Source organism: Pogoniulus pusillus, chromosome 6 (genome assembly GCF_015220805.1).
Source record: "Pogoniulus pusillus isolate bPogPus1 chromosome 6, bPogPus1.pri, whole genome shotgun sequence".
In the NCBI taxonomy this organism is placed as follows: Eukaryota; Metazoa; Chordata; class Aves; order Piciformes; family Lybiidae; genus Pogoniulus; species Pogoniulus pusillus.
Genome location: NC_087269.1, coordinates 7,094,912 through 7,119,532, shown reverse-complemented (window position 1 = coordinate 7,119,532; position 24,621 = coordinate 7,094,912). Strand labels below are relative to the sequence as shown.

The 24,621-nt window shown below is 40.0% G+C and overlaps 1 protein-coding gene across 12 annotated transcripts in view; it reads left to right on the top strand.

Annotated features, from left to right (window-relative positions):
• The window catches only part of ATRNL1 (attractin like 1), a 624,604-nt gene that overhangs the window by 307,393 nt on the left and 292,590 nt on the right, over window positions 1–24,621 (top strand). For all 12 annotated transcript variants that reach the window (XR_010302493.1, XR_010302494.1, XM_064144312.1 and 9 more), the window contains exon 25: window positions 10,286–10,347. Coding sequence is in view for 10 of the 12 variants with exons in the window: in XM_064144312.1 (XP_064000382.1) it covers window positions 10,286–10,347 (62 nt within the window). In the remaining 2 variants the exon portion in view is untranslated. The remainder of the gene's footprint in view (window positions 1–10,285; window positions 10,348–24,621) is intronic.

Here is a 24,621-nt window from a genome sequence, read left to right as displayed (position 1 = left end):
GCAGAAATACCCAATCAGTAAGTACAAACTGTCTCTCATGCAATACTTTTTATATTCTAAACTTGACATTATATCAACAGTCTAATCATAGACTCTCTGTGGTGTTAGCAGAGAGAAATGGCAGCTCCATGGGGTAATTCATTCCCTATTATGACAGTCCCCAATCTGTATTAGAGTCACTCACCTATGAGTGCCTTTCTGTCTCTACTGATTGTTATAAATTAGGTGACTAACTTTGGCTAGATTCAGGCATTGGACTAGATTTGCCATGTTCCACATGACAAAAGTCAGATAAATTTTCTTTAAAACATCTTTTTCAAGTTCTAGAAACTCCAATATATAAAATAATTGTGTGGCATTTTTAGCCTCCATGTAAAAATGTTTACTCTGTCTCTGAGCCAGAAGTAATTTGGGTTCATTGTTGGTAAATTTGTCCTTTTCTTACCATTTTCTGGTCTAGTTGACTGGATAGGGCTGGGTGATAGGTTGGACTGGATGATGTTGGAGGTCTCTTCTAACCTGGTTGATTCTATGATTCTACGTTCTCTTGGAACTATTATTGTCCAAAAGAAAATAAAATATGTTTTGTGCTCTGCCTTTTAAATATTTCCATTGGGAAAATGACAGTTGCCTACCATCAACTTTCACAGGTAAAGGTCACTATTCATATTCAAAGTCTAATGTGACAGAACAGTCATTACCTTTTTTTACCCTCTCTAAAGCCCCCCACATAAAGTAGTTATATTTAAGCTAAAAATCAATGACTGATCTTTTGCTATGTAATTATTGATTATCCAGTAATGATGTTCTGGGTTTAAAGATATGCATAGTTCTTTCTCCACCCAATTATTATCTAGTGCATTGTATCTTCAAAACAGCTTATACTTGAATCTCTGCAGTTGTGTTTCTGCACAGTACATATCTAAACACTTCATACAACTAACAGTAAACATGCAATTTTATTATGGGTTTAAATTTTCCAACATCCTGTCTCCAAAGTATCTCTATTACACACACAAATATTTTCCTCAACAGTCCATCCAGTTTAGCTTGGGCTATGCCTGTCCTTATTGTACGATGTTTCCAAGTTTAATAATTGCACCATCTACCAATGTTCCATCATGTATTGATTTTAATTTCTCTTGTTGTTTTTTTTTTCCTTAATTTTTTAACAGTGGAAGATGAAAGAATTGTATTAACAGAAGTATTTGTTCATTGTCTGAGAGCTTGAGCAGATAGAAGCTTACATTATTGGGTAATGTCATGAAATGGAGCATAGATTAGAATTGCTTTTTGTGTATATTATTTGAATATATGAACCATTTCATGCAGCAGGTTCATGTTTACTACAAATACAGAATTTTGAGGTAGTGCACTCCTGTTTTGCCTAATTTTCCCTTTTTCCTTTTGCTAGTTTGGTTTTGTTAGCACTGCAGAGACAGCTTCTCAACACCCGTACTTCTCAAACTAACCCAAAATTCTGAGGTTAGACTTACTAGTTCCATATGAAAAATGTCCTTAAGATAAACTTTCAAGACTGTCTCATTTTTTGTGATCTTGACCTATTGTTCTGTAGGACTGTATTATTGCTTCATGCATGTGATAGTCATGAACATGAAATGCAGTATCTAGAGCAGAGAATAAAAGATCTATTTCTGCAGATAGTGACTTTTGAAGGCTGGAAAAAGCCCTCTTAAAAAGTTGCATCTACTTGAATGGACTTATCACTCCCATCATTATTCAATGTAAAAGATGTCACAAAAAAAAATCAAGAACTAAGAAATGCCATATATTATAACCTTAGCGGCAATGCATCCTTGCGTGCAGTTCTCTCTGGTGTATTCTGCGGGGTGTCTGACTTCTAAATCCTCAGTTGCTCTAAGAGATTTTTCATAAGTCACAATGGCTTGTTTTCCAAAAGGACATTGTGGCAAGGTTGGTGCTGGTCTCTTCTCATAGGTAATTAGTGATAGAACAAGAGGGAATGGCCTCAAGCTGCAACTTGGTAGGTTTAGACTGGATATTAGGAGAGATTTTTTTCCACAGAAAGAGTGGTCAGGCATTGGAATGATTTGCCCAGGGAGGTGGTTGAGTCACCAGCCCTGGATGTGTTTAAAAGTTGTTTGGATGTGGTGCCTGGGGATATGGTTTAGGGTGCACTTTGTAGAGTAAGGTTATTTGTTGGACCTGGTGATTTTGAGGAGCTTCTCCAACCTGAGTATTTCTGTGATAATTAGGTCACATTCTGTAAAGATCTTAAGCGTTTTCTTAGGGTTTACATCTGTTTTGTTTGTTTGTGGTTTGGTAGTTTTGGTTTTTGATGTATTCACAATGGCAGAGAAAAAAAAGAAGTGTCAGTAATGTCTGTTGGAGCAACAACCACAGCTCATTTATCAGTCATCAGCATTTTCTTCATATGCTTTCTGTCTCTTAAGACTGTGAGCTGGAACACATATATAACATGGTTTTCTTTGGAATCTTTTAATTCTGTTTTTGAATTTTTATGACTATGGATTTCAGAATGTACCTATATTTATTCTGTATATTGGTATTTGATCTCTCATGGAATATACATGTAGTGCACGGTCACATTGTGCATGAAAATTAAATGTTTAATGTTCTACTTCATCCAAATAAAAATCCAAGCTGGAAATACTGATAGAAGAAACACCTCTGATAACACCATTTCTGACATAAATATGGCAAGATAGGTTTGTATCTTTATTAAGGCAGCTGATTACTCAGAAAAGTTAGTCAAACTTTCAGACGCACAAGTCCTTCTTTGTGTCTCATATAGAAGCATCAGACTTCAGAGCTAGATCTGAGCTGAAATCTGTTTCTCAGAGTTTAATTACAGAGCATTTGCCATAAAACAGTCACTGCAGCTCTTCACTCTAGGTCCTGCTCCTCACAACTCCTTCTCAAGGTGAACCTTGAGTATAGGGTATAAAAAGCCTTGACTTTAGCAGAAGCGTTGGTTTCATGTCACATCAATTTACTTGCAGGTGCTTATCTCACAGAATCACAGAATTAACCAGGTTACAAACTATCCCTTTCTCTCTTTCCTTACAGTTTTCCTACCTTATTAAATCACTGTCCTTCTTCACCTATCCCCTCCACTCCACACAAGAAAACTATGCAAGATATATCATTTGATCTAATATACTAAAATGAGCAATCTTCCCAACTTTATTTTGAAGTCTTCTGTTCTGAGGATTGAAAAGAGCATCCATGCTCAAGAACATACAGTTGCATACAACTCCTAGTAGCATAGATCCTCCTAGCTGGAGTTTTGCAAACACTTTCAATAGTGTTCCAAACTAGAACAGAACAGAATAGAATCAACCAGGTTGGAAGAGACCTCCAGCATCATCCAGTCCAACCTATCACCCAGCCCTGTCCTATCAACTAGACCATGGCACTAAGTGCCCCATCCAGGATTTTCTTGAACACCTCCAGGGACAGTGACTCCACCACCTCCCTGGGCAGCCCATTTGTTCCAGTGAGTTCTTTGAGGACCAAGGAATGCTCTCACACATGGGTACCCCTCTCTGGGTACAGTTTCAACACTTTATTATAGCTCAAACACCAAAACCATAAAAAGAAAGGTATACTGGGAGCTAGAATGCTTACAGCTCAAATACTAAAATCATAGAGAGAAAGGTATACGACAAGGAATGCCAAGTAACTCTTATTGATCGAAGAGCAGGTTATACTCACCCTATCCAACTGTCCAGTAAAACTCCTGAGATGCATAGATCACAGGGCTGGCAGGCATTTATCTTCTTAAGGTAGGCATCCCCACAAGGAATCGCACCGTCATGGTGGTAAGACTGGTGCCTCTCCAATCCAACTACATAGGCTCTCGGTATGTATGCATTCAGAATTCTATGCTGTACACCCAGGATGCCCCAGAAGGCTGAACGAAGGAGGACAGAGCTCCTCCTATATCTTGGAATCTGTTACATACCATCTATCCCTACTGCTCATGCGCATACTTGCCCTACAGGCCTTGGGTGGAGCTTGGGGTAGGTGATACCACAGTGGCAGGAGGCAGCAGGACATCATGCAGGTCATGCAGCAGAAAAAAGGGGATACAAAATGCCTAGTAGAAAAGATTTGCTACTAACAGGTAATTTCTGGGTTTGAGTTTTTAGGATCTAGGTGTTGGGTTGTAAAGGGTTGGACTTGATGATCTATGAGGTCTCTTCCAACCTTGGTGATACTGTGATACTTGCAAGCCCCATTTCCCCCGTATCTTATCCCTAGTATCCTGGTGATTATCAGCCTGTTGTAACTTCTGATCAAACACATACCAACTCTTCCCCCTTACACCATTCCAATGGCAAATCACTCTCTCTGCAAAGAACTTCCTCCTAACACCCAGCCTATGCCTCTCCTGGCACAACTTGAGACTGTGTCCCCTCATTCTGTTACTGGTTTCCTGGGAGAAGAGACCATCCTCCACCTGGCTACAACCTCCCTTCAGGTAGTCATAGACAGCAATGAGGTCACCCCTGAGCCTCCTCTTCTCCAGGCTGAACAACCCCAGCTCCCTCAGCCTCTCCTCATAGAATCGTAGCATCAACAAGGTGGGAAGAGATCTCCAACGTCATCTAGTCCAAACTATCACCCAAGCATATCCAGTGAACTAGACCATGGCACTAGGGCTGTGCTCCAGGCCCCTCACCAGCTTTGTCGCCCTTCTCTGGACACGTTCCAGTATCTCAACATCTCTCTTGAATTGAGGGGCCCAGAACTGGATACAACACTCAAGGTGTGGCCTGACCAGTGTTGAGTACAGAGGAAGAATAACTTCCTTCGTCCCACTGGCCACATTGTTCCTGATGCAGGCCAGGATGCCATTGGCTCTCTTGGCCACCTGGGCACACTGATGGGTCATCTTCAGCCTACTATCTACCAGTACCCCCAGGTCCCTTTCTTCATGGCTGCTCTCCAGCCACTCTGTCCTCAGCCTGTGGCACTGCTTGGGGTTGTTCTGTCTAAAGTGTAGAACCCTGCACTTGGCATTGTTAAATTTTATCCAATTGGCCTCTTCCCACCGATCCAGCCTGTCAAGGTCCCTCTGCACCAAAATTTTGCTCCAGGTAGAGATCCTCTAATCATATGACAGCTTTATTTATTTATTACCCATTTCTTGTTCTTTTTATCTTTTTTTTTTAAACACACAAAATAAGGGAATGTTCACATAATTCCTATGTTTTTCTGTTAGCCAGGTCCTTGCCCTGCTGGAACACAAAGCTAGGGATTTCTGTGTCCTGTAATTTTTTGCTTCAGCAAATTCATTGTAGCTCAGATAATCATCTGCCAGTAGTGTTTTAGTAGCAAATGACAAAACCTTAGGGCATTTAGAAGTTAAATGGCATTGTCTGTATTCAAGGGATTTCCCTGTACTGTTTCAAAGGAAAGGTTTCAAAGGAAAATAAACCTGAGTATTGTTATGAAGTCAGACTAAAGATATTGTGGCGAATCTTGAAGCTCTCACAATATTGTTGGGAAATGTTTTCAATGTCTTTATTGTGAAAATAATAATTTCTGTTTCACCTTAAACATTCTGATTATTTTCCTTTGCTGTCAATAGCAGAGTATTTAAGAAAGATAAACATCCATTTTGTAGAGTTCTGCAAAACCTGTCATTTATTGATGTTGCCAAACAACAATTTTTCTGTAGCAGTACTGGATCATAAAGTCACTGACAGCTTCTAAACCTAGTCAAACAGGGAAAAGAGCTTCAGCTGTTGTAGTTGATGAGGTTTTCTAGTTTCTAGAGGTTTCTGTAAAGATTGTTTGATACCATCTATGAGAGATAGCTGTCTATAAGCTTCCCTTTGAAGAGCAGTATAGATCATGGACAGCTACTGAAATACATCTGCAGCAATATCCATATATGTAGCTGCTGTATTGATGCTGTAACTTCCCCTTTAGAAATCTAATACTGCTGAATGAAAGCGTTAACATCTCCACCTGAAATTGTTCTTCAAGTAGTGTTTTATGATACTATAAGTAATTCTACTTCCACTTTTTCACATTAAACTATGTAAAGCAGAGATGTTACTGTGCCTCTTTTTTAAAGGGAAAAAGTTTTGTGTTCACTCACAGGGGCTATGCTTTGCCATAGAAAATTATTTCCCATTTGATGTTTGCTCTGGGGAGATCTTTCTCCCCCTTTAATCTGCCTTGGTAAGAACCACACCTGGAATACTGTTCCAAATGTTGGGCTTCTAGTTCAGAGACAGGGACCTACTGGAAAATATCCAGTGGAAGCCCACAAGAATGACTGGGGCACTTGAGCATCTCTTCTACAAAGAGAGACTGAGAGCCATGGGGCTGTTTTGTCTGGAGAAGAAAAGACTGAGAGGAGATCTGATCAATGTGTATCACTATTTGAGAGGTGAGTGTTAAGTGTCTCTTTTCAGTGGCCAGCAGGAATGAGACAAGGAGCAACAGCTACAGACTGGAGCATAGAAGGTTTCAGCTCAACATGAAGAGAAACGTCTTTACAGTGCGGGTAACACAGCACCAGAACAGGCTGTCCAGGGAGTTTGTGAAATCTTCTTCTCTGGAAGATTTCAAAACCCACCTGGATGTACTCCTGTGTGAACTAACATAGGGGATCCTGCTTTGGTAGGGTGTTTGGACTCGATCTCTAGAGGTCACTTCCAACCTCTAAGGTTCTGTGGCTCTGTGTTTGTATTCTGTAGGAAATGATGGAGATTATATTTATCTTGATCTTTATCTATAAGGAAAGACAGAAGTAACGTTTGTGGGGTCCATGAGCTTACTTGGCATATTGGTGAAACTAAGGGCTACTTAAGCATGATACAAATTAACAAAAGATCCTAATCGTTGATATTGTTAAGTCCAGTGTGAAAACCTGGAGTTGAAAGAACTTTCTTGTCTGTCCATCGTACCTGTAGGCACAAGAAAAAAGATAAGAACTACCATATCTAGTTGAAAATCCCACAGACATACATCTTCTTAATTGCATTATGGCTTAGGTTCACATTTGCTTGCTCCTTTGCATTCTACTTGTAATTAAAATATGGTTTCTTTTTGTTAGTGTTCTGTGTTGAAATGATTGTAAGATGCATGGTAACATTTCTTCAGAAACCACTGTAGTTCATCTTTTAAACATGAGCTATAATGTATTCATTAGCAGATAAATTTTGATTAAAATTTGAAATTACTTTTGGGATGGAACTTGATATTTCACTGTGGTTTTGCTCTAAACTGTGGGTACTATCAGGAATATGCCATACAACCAAACAAAGTGAGTTTTGCAGGCAGAATCTCTTCCATAGATTTATAAACATGAATCCCAAAAAAAGGAAAAAAGAAACAGAAGTGCAATTTTCTGAAGCAGATGATTTGATTAATAGAAGGTGGAAAATGTGAAATAATTTCTTTTGTGTCTGTTTTTTTGTGCAAAGAGATCTGTCACATCTTGAGTGTAGTGGTATGCAAATTATTTGATCGTTAACAGGCACATAAAATCATTAGAATGTTGTAGATCTGCTTACTTGATATTTGCTGTGTGCTAGGGGAAAACAAAACAGAGAAAAACCTGTGGTTTCTTGGAAAAAAAAACAGAGGTAAACTTCCCTGCTGTGTTGTGATCAGAGAGAGGGTTGTCATTGCTGGGCTTTCCCCTGCCTGTAGCTGTTTCTAGACTTAGAGACTTGGGTAATGAATGCTGACTGCTTGAAAAAAAATACTAGAAATAGTACAAACTTCAACAAATAGCTCACAAAAGTTGACCTTTCTTGAAATTGGCATGTTTCGGTTGCTTGGTGTTAATTCATGGCCTGAACTATGTTCCTTGTGAAAGCCTTCTGCAAAAGGTAGCAGTTAATTTGAATGCTAAATATTATTTGAAGGAGCCCCCATCACAAGAAGGATATGGACATGCTGGAGCCTGTCGAGAGAAGGGCCACTGGGTTGATCAGAGGGCTGGAGCAGCTCTGTTGTGAGAACAGACTGAAAGAGTTGGGGCTGTCAGTCTGGAGAAGAGGAGGCTCTGAGGTGACCTTATTGTGGCCTTCCAGTATCTGAAAGGAGCCTACAACAAAGCTGGGGAAGGACTTTTCAGGATATCAGGGAGTGACAGGACTAGGGCGAATGGAGCAAAGCTGGAGGTGGGGAGGTTCAGGCTGGAGGTGAGGAGGAAGTTGTTGAGCATGAGAGTGGTGAGAGGCCGGAATGGGTTGCCCAGGGAGATGTTTGAGGCCCTGCTCCTGGAGGTGTTTAAGGCCAGGCTGGATCAGGTTGCCCAGATCATGAGGCCCAAACCACCTCCTGGGGTGACCTGTTACAGTGCTCCACTACCCTCATGGTAAAAAAACGTTCCTAACATCCAGTCTAAATCCTCTCTCCTCTAGTTTGAAGCCATTAGCCCTCATCCTGTCACTACAGGTCTTTGTAAGCAGTCTCTCTCCAGCCTTCTTGTAGGCCCTCTTCATATACTGGAAGGTTGTTATTAGGCCCCCCTGGAGCCTTCTCTTCTCCAGACTGAACCCTCACGTCTCCCTCAGCCTGTCATTGTAGCAGAGGTGCTCCAACCCCCTCATCATTTTCATGGGCCTCCTCTGGGCCTGCTCCATCAGGTCCATGTCCTTGCTGTACTGAGGGCTCCAGACATGGATGCAGTACTCCAGGTGAGGTCTCACCAGAGCAGAGTGGCAGAATCACCTCACTCGATCTGCTGGCAGCACTGCTTTTGATGATCATGAGTTATGGTTTCAAATGTTCACACAGTCTGTGAAAGGGAATCATAGAATCAACCAGGTTGGAAGAGACCTCCAAGATCATCCAGTCCAACCTAGCACCCAGCCCTATCCAGTCAACCAGACCATGGCACTAAGTGCCTCATCCAGTCCTTTCTTGAAGACCCCCAGGGACGGTGCCTCCACCACCTCCCTGGGCAGCCCATTCCAATGGGAAATCACTCTCTCTGGGAAGAACTTCTTCCTAACATCCAGCCTATACCTACCCTGGCACAACTTGAGACTCTGTCCCCTTGTTCTATTGCTGGTTGCCTGGGAGAAGAGGCCACCCCCTACCTGGCTACAATGCCCCTTCAGGTAGTTGTAGACAGTAATAAGATCACCCCTGAGCCTCCTCTTCTCCAGGCTAAACAACCCCATCTCCCTCAACCTCTCCTCATAGGATTTGTGCTCTAGGCCCCTCACCAGCTTTGTTGCCCTTCTCTGGACATGTTCCAGCACCTCAACATCTTTCTTGAATTGAGGGGCCCAGAACTGGACACAGTACTCAAGGTGTGGTCTGACCAGCGCTGAGTACAGGGGAAGAATAACCTCCCTTGTCCCACTGGCCACACTGTTCCTGATGCAATCAGCAGTTTGACACAATTACTCCTAAAGATCAGATCCTAAATACATAAAGACCTCTGAAAATAGCAATTATTTGGATAGGCTGGGAACATAGTTAGAGATTCTGTATCCTCAGCTTGATAATTATATACAATGAAACACTGAGAAAGACAGAGGATATTTGTAGATATGACTTAAACATTAGGTACAGTTCTTAACATTAGCAGAAAGTAATTACAATAATAATTATAGGCTCTGTTGCATGCAAGTGTGAATGTACATCTCTGTGTTTATGCTGTCTTAGAGATAATTATTAAATCTCTGTGAAAGATTACAGTAAAGAGTTGAACTAATGCACATTCTGGTGAGGCTGTGAAAATGTAGCCTCAAAGAATATTTGTTATTTTGTCTCAAAAGTGCTTTGCTTTGAAACATTAATTATTGTCTTTTATTACACACCAGATTTATCATTTTCTTTTTTAATATTATATGTGTTAATTTTTATGTGTGATGTAATTAAATATTCTAAATCTATTAATTTTAAGCACAGGACTTTTTTGGGGGGGGTCACTTTTAAAACCTCATCTCTTTGTTGCAATTGAAAAGGAAAATGGTGATAGTTAAAACAGTTAACTTTAAAAAAGAGACAGTTTATATCAGTATAACTTCTAACAATTTTGTGTGTTGTTTCATTGTTTATATCAAGCAAGTTTTATGTGCATGTTTCTGTTAACCAAATTTACTCAATAGAAAGGCAATATGGCATTGTTTGTAACTTGACACAGGTGGGAGTTAGTTGCTCATCTCACTTTATGGTAAATGCAGGTGTGTGTGCACACTAGATTGAAATCACACTTGAAGCTAATCAGCCGTGAAGCCATAAAAGGAGCTGTTGACTCTGAAAGTGTTGTAATTTACTTCTATTTTGTTTCCAGATTGCCTTCTCACAGCACAACACCATCATGGATCTGGTGCAGTTCTTTGTCACCTTCTTCAGGTAAATAGCTTTTTCTCTCTTCTGAAAGAAATGGTGGTGATTCTTTTCTGTCAAACCAGTATCTTAACCAGTTTCTTAAGAAATGCTTGAGGAAGTCTTTAAACTGAATTCTCTGATTTGCACTGGTGGAGGATCCAGGCCATAGCTCTGTAACTACAGACAGCTGCTGGTGCCTTTCATATGTTGAAGGGTACAGTCTTCATGCTTGCGTCATAGAGATTAGCTTTATTTTCTATATGAGAGTGGTGTTACAATTTGAAACTGAAAATCGGTTGTAAACAGAATTTTCTAGAGGTTTCAGGCAGTTAAAGTGGGGCAGGCTCCTCAGAGTTCACATTACAATAAGGTAAATTCATCTCACTCAATTGGTCTGAAGAAAAAGTTTCTTTATTCTGAAATAGTTTATATTCTGGGGAATAAGCTGCTGTTGCTCTCTTTTCTCACTGTTCCACTGGGCTTTTGGGCTCTGTTTTCTTCTCTCTGACCTTGCAGCTTCTTTGTTTTGTAATTCATAAAATACAGCAGGGGTGGAAAGGGAGCATGTGTGGTATTAGCCTTTGGGGGCCCTTTGTGCCCAGGAGGGGATAAACGAGCTAAATAAGGGTACAAGGGGGTTCTGTGCTGTTGTTGAGCTGTACACATATATGTGAATATACTTTATGCATTTTTGTGGCTTTTTGTATTCTTACATTCAATTTTTTTTGTAAATGCTATTCCATTTTTGCTTCCAAATTCTGAGGGTAGTGAAACTGCTCTGTGTGGAGCCAGACTTCCAGAAAAGTTTTATTGGGGACAATCTAATCCAACCCATAACAAGTGGTAAAGAGAAACCAGCTAGTCTGGGTGTTTTTTTGAAGTGTGTGTGTGTGTGTGGTTTAACTCCCAAGCTATGACAGTAGATTCAGGGAGACCAGTGGATGTAGTCTACCTTGACCTTAACAAGGCATTTGACACTGTCTCCCATGATATTCTAGTGAGTGAGCAAGTCAGGAAGTATAAGGATGTAAAAGCAGACAGTGAGTTAGATTAGGAACTGGTTACAAGATAGACTTCAAAGAGTTCAATGGTGCTAGGTCCTGCTGGAGAGCTGTAACCAGTGGAGTTCCCCAGGGATCAGTGCTGGGTCCAGTCCTGTTCAAAATCTTCATCAATGACACTGATGAGGGGACAGACAGACAGAGTCTGCTCAGGGGTTGTGGAATCTCCTTCTCTGGAGACTTTCAAGGCCTATCTGGATGCATTCTTCTGTAATTTCTGCCAGATTGTGTGGTCCTGCTCTGGCAAGGGAGTTAGACTTGATGATCTTGGGTCCCTTCCAACCCCTAGCATCCTGTGATGCTGTGAACAAGGGGGAATGGCCTCAAGCTGAGCCTGGGAAGGTTTAGACTGGGTATTAGGAATATTTTCTTCATGGAAAGAGTGTTCAGGATTTGGAATGGGCTGCGTAGGGATTTGTAGAAGTCATGAACCCTAGATGTGTTTAAAAGTTGTTTGGATGTGGTGCTTGGAGATATGGTTTAGGGCGCTCCATGTAGAGTAAGGATATAGATTGGACTTTGTGATCCTGAGGGTCTTTTTCAACCTGAATGTTTCTGTGATTCCTGTGAATCAGACTCTTGAAAGCTATGAACAAACCAAATTCTGTTCATTTCTGCCACCTAAAGGAGATGAGAAATGAGCATGTTCTGAAATGTTTTGCCCTCAATGCACTGGCTAACAGCGAGTGGTTTAGTAGCTGTAAAACATCCCATTTCTCCTCATACACTGCATAGCATTGAGATGCTGGTTTCTTAAAGGTCAGTATAGTAGTGTTTTGCATTTTAGGTGTTTGGATATTGCTTTCTTTTGTTTTTGTGTTTTAAGGTGGTTGGTTGGTTTTGTTTTGGGTTTTCTTTCTGGGAAGATAGCAGTATTTCAAAAATGCTGATGCTTGTGCAAAGCTTAAGAAAACAAACTCCTACAGGAGAAAGCCAAATCTGTCCAAATAGAACAGTGAGACCCTGTGACAAATAACAGAGGTAGTCTAAAAGCAATTTGTTTCTGCTCTGTGCTCTAATACAAGCCCAGACAAGGTGAAATACAATCTCTTTGGGGATGAAGTCATCTCTAGAGATACACTGTGTTAACTCTCATGGGGTGAGATGGACTATCTGATGTGGTTTCTTTTGGGTAAATGCAAACTTACTGTGATTCTGATGAACGAAGAAATCTGTCTGCTTGAACACTAAGCTGTTTGGAAGCCAAGGCCAATGTAATCCCCCTTACAGAGAGAAAAGCTGGCAGCTATCCTACCACTGCCTTTGATGCAGCCCTAGCCTCATTGTATAATTAAGGCTTCAGCTGGCACTAAGATCAAGAGAGGCTTGCAGCTATCTGCAATATAATGTTAACGATCAGTCTTGGGAACCCAGTTGAAGAAATGTATAAAGAAATCAGGAAGTGCTTCACAGTAACCCAAAAAAGGGAAGAAGATTAATGACAGGAAAACTTCTAAAAACACATAGAAATCAGCCTAATGTTTTGTGGTTATGATGAGAAACAGTGGTTATCAAATCTCATTTTGATGCTTTTATGGTACTCTTCTGCAACTGTTGTTAGTATTAAGGTGTGTAGGCATAGCAGGATGTCTGGAAGGTGGAGCTCCCATGCTGTGTTTCTAAGAAAGAAATAGAAACAGATAAATACTTTTTTTTAAATGCAAGCATTTGGAAACATAGTTCTGAAACTAGTCCTTTATGGGATGAATGTTTCAGCATGCAAGCTGATGTGCATGTTTTACTGCCTGGATCAGAAACATCAAAACGTGAAGTGTTCTTAGCATTTTGCCAGTATTGTTCTCTGAGCAATTGATTAAAAACTATACATAATAAAGCACAAAAGCTGTGATTAGGTCTGTAATTAATGATGGATCTACCAAGATCTTGTTACATGTCCTAGAACAGAAAAGATATAAAAATGTGAGTTCTTTTGAGAAAAATAACCAGAATATTAGAGAAAGTATAGCTCTCCAGAGCATCTGATTCACAGTGGGGGAAAAAAAAAAAACAAACTGAAAAAGCCTATTTAATTTCATCCTTTTTATTCTGGAAGGTTTTATTGCGTCTGCTGGTGACCTTTATTCTAAGAGTAGAAATGCAATCAGGTATGTAATAGTAACAAATTCCCAAGTCTTATAAAAACTGCGGCATCTTAGTTGCTTTAGTCAATGCTTTTTTAGCTCATGCCTTGAAGACTTTCAGCCATCACACAAATTGAGAAGTGTGTGACCTTTTTTTTTTTTTTCCCACCTGCTTTGAAGCGGTAGAGATCTCATTAGAAAATTTCACAGGCAGCAAATATGAATGATCTTTCTTCTTTTATTGAAGAAATGCAGTCCCCACAGTTAAAAGTCTATTCCTGTATTACCCTGACCAGTAAAACACTCAATCTAAAGCCTGGCTTATATTTCTAAGCTGCAAGTGATAAAGTAGTCTGCAGTGTTATCAAATTGAACATGAATGTATTGTTTGAGCTGGGTAGGTAGCCAAGGCATTTTTGACATTTCATGATGAGATAGGAAGGATCTTTAGTTTCTGAAAACACTGTTTACTTTATATATACTACCACACATAAATTTTGACAATATTCAATATTTGTTAGTTTTGATTATATATCACTTGAGGAAATCCAGAACTGAGAGTCAAGAAGCTCTTAATTTCTAAACATGATGTTAAGTAAAATTGTAGTTAAAAATTTATAGCAGTACTCATGCATTTCTTGGAAAAACTATTTGTATCTGGGATCTGAAGCAGGAGTTCTGGTAAGAAATGCAGTTTTATTTCCTCATCAAACCCCAGGCAAGCATGAAATCAATACAGGTGACAAAGGTTAGCTATTGGTGTTTTTGTGATAGGCAATGATATGCAGCTGCTGCTGTGATCACTGTTTCTTCAAAGCCTGTTTCAAACACATGATGCCAACCACTAACTAATCAGGCACTTTCTGTGAGTGGACATCTTTACGTTCTCAGGGTGATTAGTTCCATTCTTGTTGGTCTGGATCTTGGGGTGAAGCTGCCCACTGGTGAAGTTTATGTCTGGCTGGAATGCTGCACTTGTATTACATTTTCCTTGCTGTTATGAATTGTGGCATTTCCAATTTGTCCATATTTATCAATGTCACTCTACTTACTACACTTTGAAGGTTTGAAAATCCTTCTTTGGTGTGTGCTTCATGCCTGGACACATTCCTGTGTGACCTGGTAGAGGTGATCCTGCTCTGGCAGTGGGGTTGAACCAGATGGTCTTTCAAGGTCCCATGACGTTCTGTGTGTGCTTCAAGAGATTTCATGACAAACATGTCATTTAGAGGCAGAGGTACATTGTTTCTGTGAGCACTATGAGTGAGAGAAAACAATACCCAAAATATGCCCAGTGCTTGTAGAAGGGAATTGGCATTTAGGTTAGTAAGAGGACTAATAGCATGAGCTGCAATAGGGATTGCAGCAGATAAAATTTAAGAACCAGATTTGTCACACCTATATGTGTGCTGGAATTTTAGAAGAGTTCATTTAGCTGTTTCAGACTGTGGGAGTGGATGAGAGCATTTCAGTAAGTTCTATCCTGAGAGCTTCAGTACCTGAATTTGCCATTCTGGGTATAAATTTGTGGTGGGTGAATTCCCGTGTCCTGGGCTGCATCAAGTGTGGCTATCAGAGCAAGGGAGGTGATTCTCCCTCTTTATTCTGCTCTCATGAGACCTTGCCTGGAATACTGTGCACAGTTCTGGAGCCCCAAACACAAGAAGGACACGGAACTATTGGAGTGAGTCCAGGGGAGGGCCATGGAGATGCTCAGAGGGCTGGTGCAGCTCTGTTATGTGGACAGACTACAAGAGTTGAGGATCTGCAGCCTGGAGAAGAGAAGGCTTTGAGGAGGCCTTGGAGTGGCCTTCTGGTATCTGAAGGGGGCCTACAGGAGGGCTGAGGAGAGACTATTTACAAGGTCTTGTAATAACAGCATGAGGAGTCAGAGAGGAGCTTTAAACTAGATGTTAAGAAGAAGCTCTTTCTAGTGAGAATGGCAAGACATTGGCACAGGTGTTCAAGGAGAGGTTGGATGTGGCCTTGAGCAACCTGTTCTGGTGGGAGGTGTTACTGCCTATGGCAGGGGGTTGGAACTAGATGATCTTTAAGGTCCCTTACAATCTAAACTATTCTATGTTTCTATCCTTTGGTGCTGTTGCCTGACTTCATGTTTTCATTTTGTTCAGATAAAGAATGATAAATTAACAGTTGATTTTGTCCTTATGAGATGAAAATATTGGTCTCTGTAATACTGTCAGGAAACAATGACATCTACCATGTCTGGATTCTCAGTGAAGAAGTCTTATAAATCTAAATTAGAATATTTTTCTGGCAACAGGAAAATCAAATTATCTCAGCAAAATAGATTTCACATTCGAGGCTAAAATAAAATTGATTTTTACTTAGTGATTCATTAAACAGTCTTCACATCACTTAGAATCAAGTAGCTGTTGGACTTCTACTGGGACGAGCATGTCTGTATTGCAGTGGACAACCTGAGTTTTGTTGGCTTTGTTTTGGTTTTAAAATGTTTATTTTGAATTGTGGGATGTACTTTTGCTTTCCACTCTCTGAATCACCCAGAAACTTTGTTGTCGCTGTAGAGTTATTTGATATGTTCTTATTTCCTGAGAAGGCAGCCACTTTTTATTGGCCTGAAGGCAAAGTAGATTCCCCAGTACCACTGGATCAGTTGCTCTTCAAAACAGTGGATGAGTCAGTTAATCCCTTGGTGAAAAGAGCTCTTTTTCATTATTTTTTTTTTCTTCTTTCTGTGTTTCATTTGGAAGGCTGTGTGAGTGCACTAGCACTTGTAGTACTTTGATTTCAACATGCACCCTTTCTCCAAGTACAAAATAGTTGCTCAGCTTGTTCTCTGAAGGTGGCCTGTGTAGTCATTTTATATACATTTAAAGTACTAAACTTCTCACTTTCCATATATATCAAATACAGTCAGTGAGAGCTCTTCATTCTACCTGGTGAAATGCTTAGTGCCAAATTCTGCTCAGTTCATAATAACTAGAAATAGTTTTGGAGTTACTTTTAAGTGCAGGAGGGAGTTGTAGGGTGAAGAATTGGGTGTCACTAAGACAATTTGAAGACTTTATTTCTTTCTAAAAAAAGAACGGGGAAAGTCTTAAGTTGCACTCTTCATAGTGTAAGGTCTAGCACTCAAAAAAAAAACCCCATTTTGTCACTACTTCTGCTTTTAAAAGATCTCATTGGAATCTGAGCTGCCACTTTCGTAGCATTGTTCACCACAGAAGTCTTAGAAGCTGGCACCTGAAATACACTTAGCTGAAGAAAGTGTATCTTCTTTAGAAGACAGTATTTTGTAGGCTCCTTTGTTCTAAGACGGTTCTGTAGTGTGCTTCTTTCAGGGATGCATCCTTTTACAGCTGCATTGTGTTTTGTTTCCTAAGAAGCATCACAGAAAATTCATCCTCTGTTTGTGGTTTCAGTCCCTATATTTTATATTGTATTTTCCTAAATCGGATTAGTCACTTGTTTTCTCAGACTAAAATAACATTGATGCTCACAGCTATTTGTCTTCTAGAGTGCTTAAGCCTGGTTACTTTTTATGAAACTCCAGTCCACTGTAATTTAAACAAAAGAACTAGAACAGGTTTTCATCTGTGATAAATGGACTCTGAGTTTTGCTTTTGTCATTTTAATTCAGAAGAGAAGCAGTTCTGTCTTCTTATGACAAGTTGTATGTGCCAGTTGCAAAGTTCACTTAGAAGTTTGTTTCCAGATGTGAGCGTGTAGTTGAAATGGGGTGAAAGCTGATGAGGAAAAATAATAACAAAAAAATAAAGGAAGCAAAAATTATTGGTATTTTCCCTTGGGCAATTATGTCATTCTCTATTATAGCAAGTGACAAGCAGCTTTCTCAAGCACTCTGCCAGTCTGTCTGCAGACAGTCAGGATGGCATGTTGTGGAGTGAGTGACGTTGCAGAAATGAGTAATCTGTTTATGGCAGTAGAGAAATATTCATGGTCCTTGTGTTCAGTTGTAATAAATCACAGAAAGAGAATAAAGAGATTGCTAGACTCTGCGTTATGCTGTGCATTTCATAGGTGCAAAGATATGGAATCTAATTGCTGCTTCTGAAGAGACATGGAAGAATTGAAGGGAATTCAGGGAATCACACAATACATTTGGTTAGAAGAGACCTCAAAGATCATGCAGTTTAACCTTCCACCCATCACTAAAATCTGTCCTTAAATGGAATATTAATAAAAATATTCCATTAGCATTCCCAGGTAGCAAATGAAGCATTTTGTGTGAAAAGTTTTGGTGGCTTTAACTTATTCTTTAGTGTTCAATCGTATTTTATCCATAAGAAGCAGAATTATGCAAGCTCTCTGTGGGATCTAAGAGCTGCACTAAAAAAGCAAATAATAAAAATCAGTTATATCATCTATTTATAAATTTAAATCTGAATTTTATCTGTATATGAGGCCCAATTATTTTCTGTGTCATAATTGGTTTTCTATACATTTGATTTTTTTTTTTTGCTGATATTTTAGGAATACTCTTTACAGTTTCAAAATTTTGTTTCTTTCCTTCTGTCTCCTAGGGTTTTTTAAGCCAAAATTGTAAGTGTCAGGTTAAGGAGTATCAGGGGGGTTTGTGTTCCCCATACAATACAATTATACAACAAAATGATGCCTCTTTGGCCTGGAAGTCTAAAAATCCTTACTCCGTCTTCAGTGTCACTTTTTTTGCACCTATCACTTCACAGAATCAATCAGGTTGGAGAAGACCTTTGAAATCATCAAGTCCAACCTATTACCCAACATTATCTAATCAACTAAATCATAGCACCATATGCCACATCCAGTCTCTTTTTAAACATTTCCAGGGACAGTGACTCCACCACCTCCCTGGGCAGCCCATTCCAATGGCAAATCATTCTCTCTGTGAAGAACTGCTTCCTAACATCCAGCTTAAACTCTGTCCCCTCATTCTGTCACTGGTTGCCTGAGAAAAGAGTCCAACCGCCACCTAGCCACAACCTCCTTTCAGGAAGTTGTAGACAGTGGTAAGGTTCCCTCTGAGCTGCCTCTTTAGGCTGAACACCCCCAGCAACCTCAGCCACTCCTTTTAGTGGTATTTACAAATGATAGGATCATAGAATGTTAGGGGTTGGAAGAGACCTCCAGAGATCGAGTCCAACTCCCCTGCCAGACCAGGACCATAGAATCTAGTGCAGGTCACACAGGAACACATCCAGTCAGGGCTTGAAAGTCTCTGGAGAAGGAGACTCCACAACCTCTCTGGGCAGCCTGTTCTCGTGCTCTATGTCCCTTACAGCAAAGAAGTTCTTTCTCATGGTGATGCAAAACTTGCTGTGCTGTAGTTTATATTCGTTACTCCTTGTCCTATCTCAGAGCACAACTGATAAGAGTTTGTTCCCTCCCTTTTGACCCCCAGCCCTCACATATTTATAAATATTGATTAGATCCCCTCTAGGTCTTCTCTTCACCAGACCAAAAAGCCCCAGGTCCCTCAGCATCTCTTTATAGGGCAAGTGCAGTACGTAAAATGTATTTACTTCTTTGTGGAAGGTATAGGAAGTGCTACATAATGAAGGGAAAGGTGTATTAAGTTTCATTATTATACTTGAGTCTAATATGCTGAACAATGATGGCATGGGTTGGTGACTCTTCCAATGTTGAGGTTTTTTCTTACTACAATTTTCTTATTGAAAGAAAGAAACAGTGCAGTGAAAGAAAAGAATGAGGGGAAAGCATAAAAAAAACAATTGAGATAATGTGAATCTTCAGGTTTGGAAGGCTGCTGAAATTTGGCATTGATTGGCATTTTTCATCCCACAATTCACTAATTCACTGCAATTAGAATAAAGAAGTCTTTTTCACCCCTATTGAATTTTACATCTTAAATTAGCAAAACCCACTGCAGGGGAGAAAAAGGCAGAATAATAACTGGTTTGAAATATAAATTCTGTATTCCATTAGTAGGTCCTTCTTGAAATTACTACAGAAGATACTAAATCCCATGTTTTGTAATTTGCCTGCAAATTTAATGGGCATAGAATTTTTCCCCCCTCTTTTTAGATCCAGAGTTTTTATAAACAACACCACTTGTTAAGAGAAATATAGAGGTTTTCACCCATGAAGGGCAAAACCATAAAATTACATGAAATATGAAATACTTTTCTGTGAGCAAAAGAAACATAATCACACTTTATGGGTGTGATGTTCTATTTATTCTATGGAGATTAATTTCAGTTTATGTTAGATTAAGACCCTTGGATTGTAAATCTTCTTTATTTGCTGCTTTGAAGAGGTGAAAGGAAGAACTGCTGAGAGTTAAAGTTCACATCTAGAGCTTTATTGCATAATATATTTCAGAGTCCTTTTAAATGGTTCACTTTTTTTTTGTCATTGTATTGGCAGAATGAAATGTGAATGTTGCTCTTCTGGATATCATTGTGCTAGCCAATATATCTACTTTCCCTTTTTACTTGTATATAAAAGCTCTTCACATAATTGATCATTCATTCATACATTACTTAAAGTAGCTTCTGATATGGCATTTGGTATACTTAATAGGAAAAGACAGCTTTATTTTTATATACATCAATAATGTATGCAGGAAAATACAAGCATGAAATAGGTGTTTGTGCATTTCTACATCATGTACCTTCTTTTTAATAATTATTTAGTAGAGTTATTATGAAAGTTTTTATAGCATTTCAGCACGTGTGCCTAATGAAAACAAATAATTATTTTGTTTTGCCTAACAATTTCCCTGCAAATAGCAAATTCCCTGCTCAAACATGTTTCATTCTTCCTTTTCCTTCAGGAGGTATTTTGATATTACACTGCACAGCAAAGGCCAATAAATGCAGTCTTTGGAGGAGCAGTTTTCAGAGGTCATTTTGACCTATTATAGGAGTTAGAGTTTATGCTTGAGAAGATGGATTGAATTGTTTTTCTACATTCAGTCTATATTAGTAAACAATTCTACAGAGATGTGGTAGCTGCTTAAACTAATAAAGTAATATTTTATATTGATATTTCATTGGTGCTGCATGTTTTAAAATACAGCATACTAAAAATGCAGTTGATACCATTGATATTTTAATCTTGCTTTCAGTTATGAATTAAGACCTTAAATTGCAAAGCTTTATTAATAAAATTACTGAAGTTTTAGTTTATTATTTTAATTTTGCTCTTATTTCTCAGGAGAATTATTTTGGGTACATTTTTAACAGTAATTTTAAACATGCTCTAGAGATTTCTTGTGCTTTTGGCCATGTAACTGTTTTGTTTATGGCTCTTTTGCTTTTCCTGTATTTTGAAGTAGTCCTGTGGAAACCTGCAGGAAGCTCTATGGCACAGGAGTACCACTTTAATTTGCCCTATGACCTTTATTTTGGCTCCTCCGCAATGCTGCAGGTCTCCACTGCCAAAACCAGTCTCCAGGCAGAATGGCTGCTACTACCAAAAGTATTTGTGCCAGACAGTGGGCCACCTAAAGGCAGCAAGCATCTTCTAGTACAATAAATCTTCATTGCTTCCTAAACAAGTTGCATTCCCTGTAAAACAGCTGGAGTATCTCAGCCTGGACATCTAATCCTCTGTTTATAATCTCCTGCATGCACAGATATGCATTGGGCTACCACGTGTGTGGTGGTTTGGCTTCTACCTGCCCCCCCCCCCCCCACTTTTAGAAATGCCCCAGCTAACTCAGCCAGGCTCTGAGAATATAAATTAAGCTATTTATTTACAGCTAGCACAATATACAAGCAGATATTTACAGTATATACAATTATATACAGAAATATACAAGTTAAAAGTAATACAGAAACACAACTCCCCTCCCAGAAACCTGAGTCCCCAGGAGGGGCTCTCAACCACCCCAGCACCTCCCCCTTGCCCCTCTCAACCTTACCCCAATCCTGAGAAAGAATAGTGGTGCAGCCAAGAGGTTAAGGAGCAAGGTTAGTGACAGTGAGGTTAAGAAGATGTAGCTCAGTCTAAAGCCAAAAGCAGAGTGAAGAAGATGGCAAATGTTATCTAATGTTTTCCTTCTTGTTCCCATACCTCTCAGCGAGACTGTGAGAGAAGGAGACACAACTATTGTTTTCCTTTCACAGCCTATCATCTAGTTCTTCTCACCAAAACATTCTAGCCTGCTTCAAACTAGCACAACGTGTCAGTGTTTGTGTGAATTACTTTATGGGCAGCTATCATGAATACTGTGCTGCCACAATCACTATAGGTGTTTTGGACAGAAGCTCTTGAATAAAGGCAGCTCATACTCTTTCTTTTGATTACTTTTTTGTTCTTGTTGCTGTTTATATTTTTTTTTATATAAACAGGGAAAATAATGCAATGATTCCAAGAGACAGATGTTAGAAGCATAAGAACTTTAGTATTTTCCTACACCAAGAATAGAAATTCTTAAGGATATGGCCTCCTGTTCTCCTGAGTTAAAACAAATGCTCTGATATTAAGTTGGAATCTTCATAAAGGTTTGATATTTCCTTTGGTCTTGAGTCTGCACTTGATGATATTTGATAAATGTTAGACTGGCATCAAAGAACTCTATGTTGAAGTGCAGGAATGTGAAATAATTGAAACCTATTCTTTTGGATTTTAATTTAAGAAAAAAACAGCAACTGTATGTTAAATATCCAGATAAATAGAAAGGCATAGGAAAACATTTAACAGTTGAGTTTATTCTAAATTCTCATCCCTATTGTATACACTGTCAGCTTTTTCTCACCTCAGAATAACTATGTGCTACTGTTTTTCTTTACCTGCAGAGCTGTTCATGGCAATTACTTTGCTGTGTGAACTGTTGAAAAGGCTGTAAAGCTTTTCTATTGTCATCTTTAAGAAGTTTAGCATATATTAAAGAAAAATACATTCAGTTTGCTCTCTGTATATTAATGCATTTTCAAATCCACAGGCTAAGGTATTTCCATTATTCCCTTGTAATGTTTGTAAATCTTCATTGAAAACTTTGGTCAGTAACTTTATGAACTCTGTGTAGTGTCTCCATGCAGATGCTATTCCTGTTAGTCAACAATGACACAGTAAAACCAATCAAACATGCATATCATTTACTTTGCATTCATATCAAACATAGGACCCTACCTGGGAAGACCAGATTATTAGAAGGACATAGATGTTTATTTTTATCTGTTCCCTTATTTATTAGAAAGTTGATAGTTGTGGGCATGTAAGAGAACAGGTTACAACATTAATAGATGTGGGGTGAGCAATTGATGTTAGTTACCTGGACCTGAGCAAGGCCTTTCACACTGTCCCGCACCTCATCCTGGTCTCCAAGCTGGTGACACATGGGTTTGATGGGTGGGCTACAAGATGCATAAAGAACTGGCTTGATGGCCACACCCAAAGAGTGGCTGTCAACAGGTCCATGTCCAAGTGGAGGCCAATGACAAGCAGAGTCCCTTAGGGATCAGTCCTGAGACCAGTATTGTTCAACATCTTTGTCAGTGACATGGACAGAGGCATTGAGTGCAGCCTCAGCAAGTTTGCTGATGCCACCAAGCTGTGTGGTGCAGCAGACATGCTGGAGGGCAGGGATGCCATGCAGAGGGACCTGGACAGCCTGCAGAGGTGGGCACAAGCCAACCTCATGAGGTTCAACAAGACCAAGTGCAGTGTCCTGTATCTGGGTTGGCAATGCCAAGCACAAATACAGGCTGGGCAGTGTCTGGCTGGAGAGCAGCCCTGAGGAGAGGGACTTGAGGGTTCTGGTGGATGAGAAGCTCAACATGAGCCAGCAGTGTGCACTTGCAGCCCAGAGGGCCAACCAGAGCCTGGGCTGCAGCAGAAGCGTGGTCAGCAGGTTGAGGGAGGTGATTCTCCCCCTCTACTCCACTCTGGTGAGACTCCACCTGGAGTACTGCATTCAGTTCTGGATGCCCCATTACAAGAAGGATGTGGACGTGCTGGAGCTACTGGGTTGCTCAGAGGGCTGCAGCACCTCTGCTATGAGGACAGACTGAAAGAGTTGGGGCTGTTCAGTCTGGAGAAGAGGAGGCTCCGAGGTGACCTTCTTGTGGCCTTTCAATATCTGAAGGAGGCCTACAAAAAAAGCTGAGGAAAGACTTTTCAGGATATCAGGGAGTGACAGAACTAGGGGGAATGGTGTGAAGCTGATGAGGGGTAGGTTCAGGCTGGATGTGAGGAGGAAGTTGTTGAGCATGAGAGTGGTGAGAGACTGGAATGGGTTGCCCAGGGAGGTGTTTGAGGCCCTGCTCCTGTAGGTGTTTAAGGCCAGGCTGGATGAGGCTCTGGGCAGCCTGCTCTAGGGTAGGGTGTCCCTGCCCATGGCAGGGGGGGTTGGAACTAGCTGATCCTTGTGGTCCCTTCCAACCCTGACTGATTCTATGATTCTAAGTGAATTTTAGGACCAATTATGTGGCTCTCATGAAATGCTTCATGCCATAATTTTGCAGAGAATTTATAGATTTTCAGGACTGCATCCAAAATCAACAATTTGATCACTGTCATCTGGATTAGAGGAATTATCCATGTAATTAGTTTCAAATGAACGCGAAAGATGTTGCTTAACATGTGTGAATTCCATTTGAGACACAGGTAAATAAATACAAATTTACATGTAAATTATTTTTGGTAATGGTTGAAGTTTTGAATACCATCGTAAGTAATTTACTTCATATTCAGGCATTTCTTTCACTTCACAATTTGGAAAGCAAGAACCAAGAGCTTGAACCCCTTTTGCATAGTTTAAATTAGAAGGTTCATGGCTGAATTAAATTCCTCTTGGGTTCCTTTCTTTTGTGGACAAAACAGTAGCTCAGGAGCTACAGCTGTGTTAAAACACCAGGAAAAATATGATTTGGAACAGGATATAGATTTAGGCTGACTACAAAAATCCCTGGAATATTTAATGATGTGCAGTACTAAAGTGTGCATTGCTGAAGAAGGGAAGGTTATAACTATTACCTGATTTGTCCCAGAAAATGGAGCGTGTGTGTATGCCGCCAGTGCATGGAACTTCTGGTGCAGGTAGTGTTTCTTGCAAACAGGAAGGGTAAGAGTAGGGCATTCTTGAATCATTGATTGGTTTAGGTGGGAAGGGACCTCAGAGATCATCTAGTTCCAACCCCCTGCCATAGGCAAGGACACCTCCCACTAGAACAGGTTGCTCACGGCCTCATCCAATCTGGCCT